The 12,816-nt window shown below is 50.6% G+C and overlaps 1 protein-coding gene across 1 annotated transcript in view; it reads left to right on the top strand.

Annotated features, from left to right (window-relative positions):
• Positions 1-12,816, top strand: part of TTC7A (tetratricopeptide repeat domain 7A) — a 119,775-nt gene that overhangs the window by 8,426 nt on the left and 98,533 nt on the right. Inside the window, exons 2-3 of the mRNA XM_039245938.1 lie at positions 1,650-1,813; positions 7,042-7,210. Coding sequence (XP_039101869.1) covers positions 1,650-1,813; positions 7,042-7,210 — 333 coding nt within the window. The remainder of the gene's footprint in view (positions 1-1,649; positions 1,814-7,041; positions 7,211-12,816) is intronic.

The raw sequence follows: 12,816 nt of genomic DNA, 5'->3' as shown, positions 1-12,816 counted from the left end.
CATTTTACACACACACCAAGATCTCTGTAGGGGTGGGATTGTGGAATCAGTGGGTTGCACAAAAATAATTTTCATGTGTGTCATCAAATTGCCCTTTATAGAGGTCCTGCCGACTCCTGCTCTACCAGTGATGGAACGGAGTTTGAACTAGGTACTGTCTTGGCCAGTTCCTCTGAATGTTAATTTGGAAATCCTGAGGTCGATACCTAAGGATCACTAAGAGGCTCTGGTACCCTCAGAGGAAAACGCTTGTATGGCTGTTCCCTGGAATCTGGGCTTTCAGGGTGTCCCCTTGGGCGGGAAAAGCTCTTCAGAGGCCCGCAATCCTGGGTCCGTGGCTTTGAGTTGTGAGCAAACTGCAGTGGTCCTGAGAGTAAGCAGTGAGTGGCATTCCCGAGTGGGTCTAAAAATGCCATCCTGGCAGTAGAAAGAGCTCTGCGAAGGCTTGGAACCAAGCAGACCTTCCTGGAGGCATTTTGGGTTGGCGTATAACTCTCTGAGCCTGGCGGCTTCCTCATGCAGTAGTGGGGAGGGTCTGGTTCACCCAGTAGCTATTTAATGGGTGCCTGTGTTGAGTGGTGGGCCTGGTCCTCGCCCTGGGTGCAGGCGAGGGGCAGTGAATCAGTCACACCAAGCACAGCCACCTGATGCTGATGGTGAAACCACACTCAACCGCTAAGCCCCCATGCTGAGCACTGGGACCCGCCCGTTCCCCGGGTCTCCTCTCTGTGGTGGCAAGAGGGTCACAATCCTAGAGTGTTCAGTGCTGCATGGGGAGATGGCAGATTGAACCAAACAGTATGAATTCCCTTGCCAGCTGGTGAGGTCTGACGATGGGTTAACATATGTGAGAGAACTCCAGAAAGTGCCAGAGCTAAACACGTCCAAGGATTTGCCCTGCTACACGGGTACATCTGCTTCCTGGCTAACTCTTTGCTCTTGTTGCTAGGTTATCCCTGGTTACGTTAAAATACCTTAAAAATGGAAAAACCATGGTTTTCTGGTTACATGGAAATTAGGAGCTCATGAAAATGCATTAAGCCACATCATATATTTTTCCTCTTCTGTTATTTGGGGTAATTTCTTCTCAGTTTAAGAACTCGTTACCCACGGGGCGCCTGGGTGGCTTAGTCGGTTAAGCGTCCGACTTTCGCTTCGGTCATGATCTCGCCGTTCGTGGGTTCGAGCCCCGCGTCGGGCTCTGTGCTGACTGCCAGCTCAGAGCCTGCAGCCTGTTTCAGTCTGTGACTCCCTCTCTCTCTGACCCTCCCCTGCTCACGCTGTCTCTCTCTCCCTCTCTCCTAGAAATAAATAAAAATATTAAAAAAAAAAAAAAAAAGAACTCATTACCCACAATTGGACGTGGGTGTGACTTTGTCCTTCATTTTAAATTCTGAAATTCTGGGAGTTTGCCCCAAGTCTTGGAAACTTTTCCTCCCCAACCACTAAACTACAGAAAATAAACCCAAAGGGGCAATTTGTATTGTGCCCGTGTGCCTCTGTTTTTTCTTTAAAGGCTGTTTAACTTTATGAAAACAGTGTCTTTATTTATTTTCTCAGACCTGGGCTCTTTGTGTGCTGGGGCAGGGGTGGCTGGCTGGGTACAAGGACAGGTACCAGTTGCAGGGGGTCACTGCTGTGTTTTTCAGATGACTTTGGGAAGCTGCTGCTGGCCGAGGCCCTGCTGGAGCAGTGTTTAAAGGAGAACCACACGAAGATAAAAGACTCCATCCCTTTGCCAGAGAAGAATGAGCCAAAGATGAATGAAGCCAGAAGCTACCTGAGTAGTATCCTTAACCACGGGAGGCTGTCTGTAAGTAGCTGGCCCCGTGTGTCTGGGGCCTCCCCTTCTCTCTTCTCTCAAGCCCTCTTCCAGGGTCATTTGGTCACTTAAGCAGCAAGTCTCCCTTAAGGGTGGGCTTTGTACTGTTCATGTGGTTCTTGAGCCCTTGAAATGGGGCTAGTCCAGGGGCACCTGGGTGGCTCAGTCAGTTGAGCATCCAACTTTGGCCCAGGTCATGATCCTGAAGTTTGTGGGTTCGAGCCTCACGTTGGGGTCTGCCTCACGTTGGGGTCTGTGTTGACACCTCGGAGCCTGGAGCCTGCTTCGCATTCTGTGTCTCCTCTCTCTGCCTGTCCCTGCTCACACTCTCTCTGTCTCTCAAAACATTACAAAAAAATTAAAAAAAAAAAAAAAAAAAGAACGGGGCTAGTCCAAACTGAGCTGTGCTATCCAAGTGTAAAACATATACTGGAATTTGAAGACTTAGCACAAAACAAAGAATGTAAAATGTCATTAATTCTTTATATTGCTTACATGTTCAGATGATAATATTTTGGATAAATTGTGTTAAATAAAGTATCTTATTAAAATTAATGTCACTGGGGCACCTGGTGGCTCAGCCGGTTAGGCACCTGACTTCAGCTCAGGTCATGATCTCATGATTTGTGAGTTCGAGCTCCACGTCGGGATCTGTGATAACAGCTAATGGCTTGGAGCCTGGAGCCAGCTTCAGATTCTGTGTTTCCCTCTCTAGCATCTCCATCACTCACACTCTGTCTCTTTCTCTCTCTCTCAAAAATAAATAAACATTAAAAATTTTTTAATAAAATTAATATCTTCTATTTTTACATTTTTTAATGTGATAGAAAATTTCACTAGAAAAAGTCAAATTATACATGTGGCTTAAGTCATATTGCTATTAAACAGTACTTAGTTGACCTCGTATGTGGCAGGTCCTTTGGACCCCTTAGGGATCTCAAGGAAATAAGACCTCAGTGAGCCCGTGATCTAGTTGGAGACAGGCAAAAATGCGAAGTTGGCTAGCGACAGAAGTACTTGGTAACAAGGCAAACCAGTTTAAGTCTGTGCATTTATTGAACACCTACTGTATAAAAGGCACTGAGGCGAGGTATAGAGGGAAGCGAAGTCAGCTCTCTCCAGCCTTTGCTGCTTAAAGCATGGTCCACCCACCTACAGTATGGGCATTATCTGGGGAATGCAAAATCTGGATCAGAATCTTTGTTTTAACAAGTTCTCCTGGTGATTCATGTGCACATTAAAGCTTGAGACTGTTCTAGATTACAGTGTATCCTGAGCTATAATAGAGGTATGGGTATGTCATTAGAGACCCAAAGAGTAGGTGATTTTTCAAGAGATGCTCCAAAGTAATATACTTTCTGACTTAAACACTTTATGGCGACCAACTCTGTGCAAGGCTTTATACTCTGTGGGCAGTAAAGATGGACTGATTCAACATGGACCCTGCCCTCAGGGAGGAGGCTGCAGGTTTACTGGGAAAATAAGTCTTTTTTTTTTTTTTAATGTTTATTTACTTTTCAGAGAGAGAGAGAGAGAGAGAGAGAGAGAAAGAGAGAGTGAGCAGGGGAGAGACAGAAAGAGGGAGACAGAGCATCTGAAGCAGGCTCTGCGCTGACAGCAGAGAGCCCTAGACAGGCCTCGACCTCACAAACCGTGAGATCACCTAAGCTGAAGTCAGACCCTTAACCGACTGAGCCCCCCAGGTGCCCCAGGAAAATAAGTCTTACTGGCAAATTGTCCTAGGTGGACTATGACACATGCCACAGGATTAGTGTACATGAGGAGGCAAGTTCAAGGGGGATACTCCCTGGGGTGAGGTGGGGAGTCAACCCAGGATGATGGTGGCGTTAGAATCAGACTCTTTACAGGGGGTGGGGGGTCCAGACCTGGAAGGGGGGGAGGATATTGACATATCATATCATAGGATATGACATTCCAAGAAGGAAGCAGCGTACACTTTAATGGTTTCTCTTATATGATTTTCATTCAAGTATGTCACTTAGCAGGAGCACAAGGGAATGGTGTGAAATGAGGTGATAGAGGGACTTTGGGGCCAGTGAGCAGGGACTGAAAAACTAGGGCAAGAAGGGTGGGGCTTTTTCTGTAGGGAAAGTATCCTGGAAGTTTAAGCATCTTGTCCTTAGATTCCTCAGCAGGGATTATGCTCTCAGGAGGCTCTGGGAGCCTTCGTGTTGCAGTGAACCAGCTGTTTGACCCGAGGCATGTCATCTGACCTCTTGGACCCTCTTGTTCTTCATCTGCCAGTCAAAGGGGCCCCAGGCTTTCCCCACCAAGACCCCTTTGAATTACTTCCTTTGCCAGACTCCATTAAATATTTAAAAATTGTTTCGAAAGTAAAAAATGACTCAGGCTCACTGTTAAAAAGCCATTAAATAAGCAAGTAGTTTGACTAATAAGTAAAAGTTTTTGTTTGCCAGCCCACCTCCACTCCTCCCCAGAGCTGAGTGCTGGTCACCATTTGGTGTCACGTCCCACACGCTTTCTCTGTGCATTAGCAAACACATGTGCACACGTATCGGTTCTCACCACAGTCCTTGGACCCATATTTGACAAGAACTTTCACTTAGAGCTTTCCCCATGCCAATATTTCATTCTCTGCACTGGCTGAATAGCATCCATGTGTATTATTATGAAAACTGTTTGTATGCCAAATCACACTTAGGAAGAACAAATTTTACCATGCTCTAAAGACATCCATAGCCACCAATAACACTGAGATAGTCAACATTATCTAGGCCAGAGCAAAAAACTTGATGTTGATTAGGCAAAATGAAATATTAAAAGTAGTTTGTGGGCTACCTGGGTGGATCAGTCGGTTAAGTGTCCGACTCTTGATTTTGGCTTAGGTCATGATCCCAGAGTTGGGGGATCGAGCCCCGTGTTGGGCTCCATACTTAGCGGGGACCCTGCTTAAGATTCTCTCTCTTCTGGGGCACCTGGGTGGCTCAGTCAGTTGAGCGTCTGACTTTAGCTCAGGTCATGATCTCACAGTTTGTGGGTTTGAGCCCCATGTCAGGTTCTGTGCTGACTGCTCAGGGCCTGGACCCTGCTTCAGACTCTGTATCTCCCTCTCTCTCTCTGCCCCTCCCCTGCAAGCACTCTGTCTCTCTGTCTTTCAAAAATAAACAAACATTTAAAAAAATTGTTTTAAGATTCTCTCTCTTCCTCTGCCCCTCTCCTGCTCACACTCTCTCTTTCTCTTTAAATAAACAAACAAACAAGTAAATAAATATTAAAAGAAAGATAATGACTCATGCTCTGTATTTATCTAGCTCCTTTCCAAAGAAAAGTTCAAAGCTCTTTTCTGGAATCACACTGCTCTGATGCTGTTGGCATTGCTCTGATGGGAGGCGAGGGTGGATGTTAGTTATTATCTCGCCCTCACCCGTGGTGAAAATAAGCCCAAGCAATGAGAAAATGTGCCTGTGGCTCAAAACCAACATGGGGAACGGCAGAATCTTTGGCCAACTAGGAGGGACCATGGGCTCCGAAGCTCTGGAGTGTGTCATCTGTGGCCCTGGCATAGGGAGTGGGTGGCCTCTTTGGGGTGACTAGCAGATACACTTGAAAATTCAGCCTTGGGGTGCCTGGATGGATCAGTCGGTTGGGCGTCCTGCTTCAGCTTAGGTCATGATCTCACGGCTGGTGGGTTCGAGCCTCGTGTCAGGCTCTGTGCTGACGGCTAGCTCAGAGCCTGGAGCCTGTTTCAGATTCTGTATCTCCCCCTCTCTCTGACCCTCCCCTGCTCACGCTGTCTCTCTCTCAGAAATAAATAAAAAAACATAAAAAAAAAAAAAAGAAAATTCAGCCTTGGAGAATTAACTGATAGCTGGAAATGGAAAATGTCGGGCATATTTGGGCTGAGTAGGTCTGCTTGGTGTAGGCACTCTAGAAGTTCAGGAAGGAGCCCTCTGGTACTCAGGGAGGCTTCTAGAAAGAGCTGGGCCTGGAGGAAGTTCCCAAAGGATGGAAGAGGATCCAGATAGACTGTTCTAGAGAGGAAGCTGTGTGAGCAAAGGCAAGGGGAAAATTATTTACAGTGACCAAAACACCAGTGCGGAAGGAGAACTTGGCTTTGCTGTGCTCCATATCTCTTAGTTGGCTTCTGAGAGGGCAGTAGGTGGTAGAGAGTGGTGGAGGCTTTCCCTGGGGCTACAGGTTCCCCAGACTCCGATCTCTCTGAAGGGAAGCAGGGGTAGCACATAGGCCCGAGGTGGGGGCCGGCACTGCATCTCCAAGGAGCTTTGTGGACAGAGCTGCTGCTGGGTAGTAAGGGCAGTGCCAAGAGCCTGGCCCAAAGGGGTGGTCGACCTGCTGAGCACAGAGATGGAGGCAGAGGGCTAGAGCAAATGGCCACAGAAAGTGGGAGATCTTGGAGCGGAGCTGGGCACATTCTCCAAGAACAGAACTTTGGGGCAGAGCTGAGCAGACCTCCTGAGGGAGGCCCCAAGAGTCCTTGTATGGGGTTGAAGATTTGGGCATTAGCAGTACTAGAGAGAGAAAGGGAAGAAAACCAACCAGCTTGAATTCAGGCACTTGATTCTGCACTTGAGCCGAGGACGGTGGCCCAGCAGGCCGTGGCTTTCCTGCCTTCCTGTCCCACTGCTGACAGGGCCCTTCTTGCCACAGAGGTCTCGCTGTTGGGGCTAGGGCTTCAGCTGCTGGCCCCTTACCTGCACGGCCTCTTTCCAAGGCCTTTCCCCTCATTGTATGTTTGTACAGATGTGCCTGTAAAGAGGACGCCCCAGTTATGTGAGCTTTAGGTCCCCCAAAATTTGGCTGGGTCCGTGACTCCCTCCTTGTTTTGAGAACAAATGCCTGAATTCCTGAGTGCCAGCCTTAGGTCAAAGCCTCTGGGGCTTCAGGAGAGAGAAGACAGAGCCCAGTCTGCAAACAGCCTGGGGGCTGGTTGGGGGCATAGGACACACACATGAAATAAGTGCGCACTCGTGTAAGGATTTCAGTGAGAGCCCTAGTGTAGCCCACAGACTGCAGGTGTGGAGAAAAGGGGAACGTCACCTGTATTGAGGGCCAGGGAAGGCTTCCTGGAGAAGAGGGGAGTTCTGAGGAGAGTCTTAGGCAAGTCGTTTTGGCTCAGTGGGAGGGGGTGGGGGTTCATCTCAGGGTACGTGGTGGGGGTGGGGATGGGGTGGGAGCTTTGAGGCAGAAGCCTGCTAAAGTATTTTTTGTCCTTTTAGCCACAGTACCTGTGTGAGGCCATGCTGATCCAGGGCAAGCTGCATTACTTGGAGGGCTCGTACCGAGATGCCATCAGCATGTATGCACGGGCTGGGATTGATGACATGTCCATGGAGAACAAGCCACTGTATCAGATGCGGCTGCTGGCAGAGGCCTTTGTCATCAAAGGTGGGTGTGGATGCAGCTGGGGCGCTAGAGGACACAAGCCACGGCTCCCCTCCACCATGTTTAGCTCCTTACACTCTGGCCCCCAGGTGCCAGGAGCAGGTGGTGGCTGTAGGAGAGCAGATGCTATATTCACAGTTGGCCTGCAAGGTCAGTGTCCAAGATATATGACCCCTAGTAGCGTCCAGGCGCTGACCAGCGAGGTGGACACCATTGGCAACCAGATGCACCAGTGCATGCTGACTGACCGCAGCCACCAGGCCAGATGTCAGGAGACTCAGGTTCTCACCTTGGCTCTGTCGATAACTAGCCGCCCAACTGCATGCCCCTGGGCAAATTACCACTTCACCTTTCCTGGCCTCGGTTGACTTCTGTACGAAACAGAGTTATATAATACCTGCCCTCACAGGGTTACTGTAGCCAAGAGCAATCCGCTGGGTCATGACATTGAGAAAGGCTTAAAAACTGCCATCCTGTCGTCAGGCTGGTGCTGGGAACCGACACTGGCTATTATAGGTCAGGGGTTCTGTGGTATACATAGAGCAGCCTGTCCCTCCTCAGGTATTTGTTGGGCACCCGTGAGAGGCACAGAGATCAGTGATGGGCAGGTCAGAACCAGTTCCCAGCGTGAGGGGTGTTCTGGTGAGGGCCCAGGCACACAGGGTTGGGGGTGTAGAAATTCCATGATATGGAGCTGTGAATGGTGGCTCGCCTGGGGCACTGTTTAGTGCCATTGAACTGACCCTGAAGGGGTTACATGTTAGTAAAAGCCTGACCCCAGACCTTGTGCTTCAGGCTTCTTCTTCCCTGGATCCATGAACCCTGGGGTCACAAGCCTGAGAGATGGCTCTTGGTGGCAGTGAGGTGTCCCAGGAGCACCTCCCCTACCCCCTCCCCCCCCCAGATTGTTGTCAGGAATCTTACACGTTTGGCTTATTCCAGCACAAACCAGCCCCCAGAGAAAAGTCTAGACATGCTTATGGCCATATGGAGATTGGATGTCTGAGATGGTAGAGTGTTTGTCACGTTCTTCTCTGTTATAGATAGGGATATTCTCTCCATCTTGTATATGGGGAAACTGAGGCCCAGAGAGGATATGTACCTCACCCAGAGTTGCCCAGAGATTTATGGTGGAACCAGGGCTGGAACTTCCACTCTGTGGATCCCAGGAGATTGACTGACATCTGTGCAGAGCATGACCTCCTTTGACCCTGGCTCCTGGGTTTCTTGAGGGCTATTTGTCCACCCCTGGGTCCCTCTCCCTTTGAGGGACTATTCACATCCTCCCAGGAAGTCTGCCGAGGTTGTCAAGCAGGCCAGATGCAACACCAGCATGCGGGAGGGCAGGTGGCCATCTGGGATGACCCAGTATGTGGGGTCTTTTCCCTTGGCTCTCGTCCCTTTGTGCCCCAGCGTAGGCCGGTCTTGGGGGTGTTTTTCATTTAGTATTTAGGTCTTTTGGGCCTTTTGAAAATCAGCACTCTGACATGGACTCCCCAAACCTAACACCCTTCCTTGGGGACCCTTTCTAGCACTTTTTCCTGTAGACCTGGCTCTACCTACTGCTCCCTGTCTTCTGCTCTCTACTCTTTCCAGCACGCCTCCAGCTTCTTGGGGGAACACAGTCCTGGTGGTCAGAGGTCCTGCAGGGGAGGTAAGGAGCCGAGCGCCACCGGCGTGGGCTGCTCGGTCGTGGCCTGTGCTAGCTCCCCACCCTTCGCTGACTGCACGTGGCCTCCCACCTGCCTGCCCCCTCTCTGCTTGTCCGTTCTGTTCTGTTGCAGTGCCTGTGTCCTGCCTGTTGCTCGGCATGCTGAGTTTCACCTGACCCTGTGTGTGCTTGAGATCATGCATGAGGCCCCCAGGGTGTGCATGATGTTGATTTTCCTGGGTTTGGAGGGTACCTGGTGGGTCTCCCCATGCAGAGAGAAGGGATGGGGATGGCTGGACATGGGGTTGTCTTAATCTGCTGGGCTACCATAGCAAAATACCATAAATTGAGTGGCTCAAACAGCAGAAATTGATTTCTCAGAGTTCTGGAGGCTGGGAAATCCAAGATTGAGGTCCTAGCAGTGTTGTTATCTGTGAGGGCGCTCTGCTTGGGTTGCAGATGGCCACCTTCTCACTGTGCCTTCACATGGCTTTTCTTTCATCTCTTTATCTCCTCTTTTTATAAAGTCATCAGTCCCGTCACGAGTCCCCACCCTCGTGACCTCATCTAACCCTGACTACCTCCCGAAGGCACCATCTCCAAATACCATCACACTGGGGTTAGGGCTACGTATGGCATGTGAGCTGGGGGAAGACACAAACATTCAGTCCATACAGAGGAAGCCAAGACTGATGGAAGTGGAGCAACTTACCCATGACAGTAGTCAGCTTTGTTTGAACTAGAATGTTCCACCCGAGGCAGTCTTGTAGCTTTAGGCCCTGTCTCCAGGTAGCCACCCACCCCCAGGAATCTGCCTTCCCTACTCGCAAGCACTGCCTGGCCAGGCCATTACATCACAGTTTCTTTACTGTTTTGCACTGGGTTCTGCTTCATGGGTCCACTTGGTGCCATTGGGGCAGGGAATTTTCTCAGCACACCTGGCTGGAGGGAGGAAGATGGGACCCTGTGTCACGGGGGTGCCTGAGGACATGTGTCATGGGCCTGGAGGCTCAGTGGGGGTGCATGTATGGGTATCTCCAACATGGAGCTCCTGGTCTTGTTAGAGGAGTCAGGAGCAGACTTGGGGTCTCTTCACCACCAGCCCCCAAAGACATAAAAGTACACTCAACTCATCCACTTTCTCCTTCAGGGCAGAGGGACCTGGAGATGTGTCCTTCTGAGGCATCACTCACAAGGACTAGGCCTTCCTCTGAAGTTAAGGGGATGTGGATGAGACCAAAAAATGCTTTCTGATTCTCAGGGAGGGCTCTAGACACCAACCGAGGAGCTTGAGAGAAGGGGCTCCTGCAGCGGTCTTGGGTTTCTCTTGCCTGAAATGCAGAAACATACTTGCATATGTGTGTACACTGCATGGGGGTTACGTGACCTGCCAGCTTCTGTAAGGGGATTCATCTTCACCCCTACTCTATAAGGTGGGGATTAATTGGTATGCCTACTCTCTGCATGAAGAAACTGAGGCTTGCCCAAGGTCATGCAACCTGTAAGAAGCAGAGCTTAGTTTGATGGCCAGGTGGTTGTCTCTCAAGCTTGTATCCTGCCTGTGACAGAGGACCTCCCCTGGGGAGCAGATTGCAGTTACCTCCGGGACAGGTTCACACAGATGAGAGTGTAGTGCATGGAGCCTGGAGAAAGGAGAGTTTCCTGCCAGTTACTGCAGAACCCAGGGGCCAGCCAGGAGGAACGATGCCTGTGTGCACTGTCATTCTCTTCCTGAGAGGAGCCCACGGTGGGGCTAACTGGGCCTTGGGAAGATGGGAAGCTTTACCCTCTCCTGGCTTCCATCAGCCCTGGGTTGCCCAGGAGCTGCAGCCACCGGTGAAGCCCTGCATCACTGTCCCATGGGTCTACTTAGTGTGGAAGCAGCCCAGGCAGCGGTGTTGGTGGGCAAGTTGTTCAGAAGACTACCTTTTATATGTCAACATCGGTTACCTGGTCTGGAGTGGGAAGTCTGTCTGCTCCCACCCTGTTCCCTAGGCCCTGCAGTGGCTCCCGTGTGACTTCTGCCAGCCCACCGCCCCCTGGCCAAGCTCGTCAGACCAGGCAAAAGCCTTGGGAAGGGAAATGTTCCCAGCCCATTCCAGGTACGGATGGTAGCCATCTATTTTTGATGGTGTTGCCCCTCCACCATCTTGGTTTGTTTCAAGGGAACATCTTCCATTTACTTTGTATTAAAAAAACAACCCAGGGGTACTTGGATGGCTCAGTCAGTGATATTGGCTCAGGTCATAATCTCACTGTCATGGGATCAAACCCCATCTCTCTCTCCTTCTTTCTCGCTGCCCCTCCCCCACTTGCATGCAAGCACTCACATGCACACTGTCTCAAAACAAATAAATAAACGTAAAAAAAATTTCTTTTTAAAATCTAGAATAATTTGGTTTCAAGCCCTTCTCAGAAGGCCTGTCTGCAGTGCCACTCACCCTCATGAAGCCCTAGGCAGGGCCTGCTTGTTTGATCCTGCCTGCTCGTGGCTCCCAGCCCTGTCTTCCCTCTGAACTTGAAGCCCTTGGGGGACAGGTGGTCATTCCTTCTGCAACCCCAGTATTCTTTCCCTCTTGTCCCTTCCTGGAGCCACTCACATTCCCGCTGAATGAGGTCCCCTCCTGGTGTCCAACGTGATATATAGAGGTCTGTCCCTTTACTTTTTTTGAGCCACTGCTTTTGCCCAACATGCCCCTTTTGTATTTACTACGCACAGAGATAGCCCTGACACTCCCTGCAGGCACAGTTCAGGTGTCTCTTCCACCAGAAGGCTTCCCTTGCTTATAGCTGCAGCCTATAGCATTCTGTTTCTCCTTCAACCTCATTTGGACCTTGACCCAGTCTCCCCAGTTAGAAGTCAGTATGTTCCTCCTGCCAGGCATCTGGCCCCTGGCCGTTGTACCCCTCAAGGTCCCTGGCCCTATGTCTTACAGGAGGAAGTAGGATTTCCCAGCAGCTGATTCAGCAGGCACCTGCCAGGGTTGCCAAGATGAACAGTTGGGGTCCCTTCCCTTGAGGGAGTAGCAGTCAAGTGAGCAAAGCCTGCTTCTGGTGTGATGTGGCTCCGGGAGAAGCAGCTTCTCTGGAGGAGGAGCTAAGCAGGCAGTAGCTATGGCCAGACTGATGAGTCACAAGCTACCTGGGGCCACTCTCTCCTGTCCAGTCCCTGAATCGACAGGCCACAGTGTTAGTGGAGCCTACGGTTTGGAAAAATCAGGAAATGGCAACTACCCCAGAGGTGGCTAGTCTGTAGCTTATTTCTGCAGCCTGTTATGGGCAGGAGATTGGACTTTGTGCCTGGCCTGGCCGCCCCAGCCATCGGCTGTTCCCAGTGCTATTCTCTGCCTTGACGCCTGAGTGGGGCATTTATTTGCAAAGTACCCTCTGGGGCTGCAGCTCCTTAGCAGCCCACTTCCAAATGGTGGTAACACACCTGGGATCGCTTTACGAGTTAAGTGGTCTGAGGCCTTGTTTTCCAGGTTTGGGGTCTGTCTGGCTCTAAGGCTCTCCAGAGCAACTTCATAATAAGCCTTTGGACATTTGGCATCAGATCATCTCCATGGGTAAGAAACTAGAGCTAGAGATTTCGTTGACTCAGAGCCCTTGGCTCTAGAGCCATACCTAGAAGTTTCTGTCTCTACAGCAGGCCTCAGGGCCCCTCGCAGCCCACAGGCTTCAGTTTAATGGGTAAGCGATGGGCTGGGCTGAGGGGTGCTCACACCTCTTGCCCCCAAGCTGCATCTGGCTCTGTAGCAGCACATGAGAGCCCCAGCATAGGGTCCTTGTGAGACCCTGGGGGGAGATCAGGCCTTTCCCAGGCCCCCACCTTAGCTCTTGATACGGTCTGGTCTCCCCGTCTCCAGGAGCAGAAAATTTCCAACCCTGATTTTCTGACTTGACCGTCAGCCACCTTGGATTGTTGTCCACAGGCAAAAAGGGCCCCTGGCAAAGCTGC

The sequence above is a fragment of the Hyaena hyaena genome, unplaced genomic scaffold (genome assembly GCF_003009895.1).
Source record: "Hyaena hyaena isolate Hyena2069 unplaced genomic scaffold, ASM300989v1 scaffold_274, whole genome shotgun sequence".
Lineage (NCBI taxonomy): Eukaryota > Metazoa > Chordata > Mammalia > Carnivora > Hyaenidae > Hyaena > Hyaena hyaena.
This window is presented reverse-complemented; position numbering and strand designations above follow the sequence as displayed.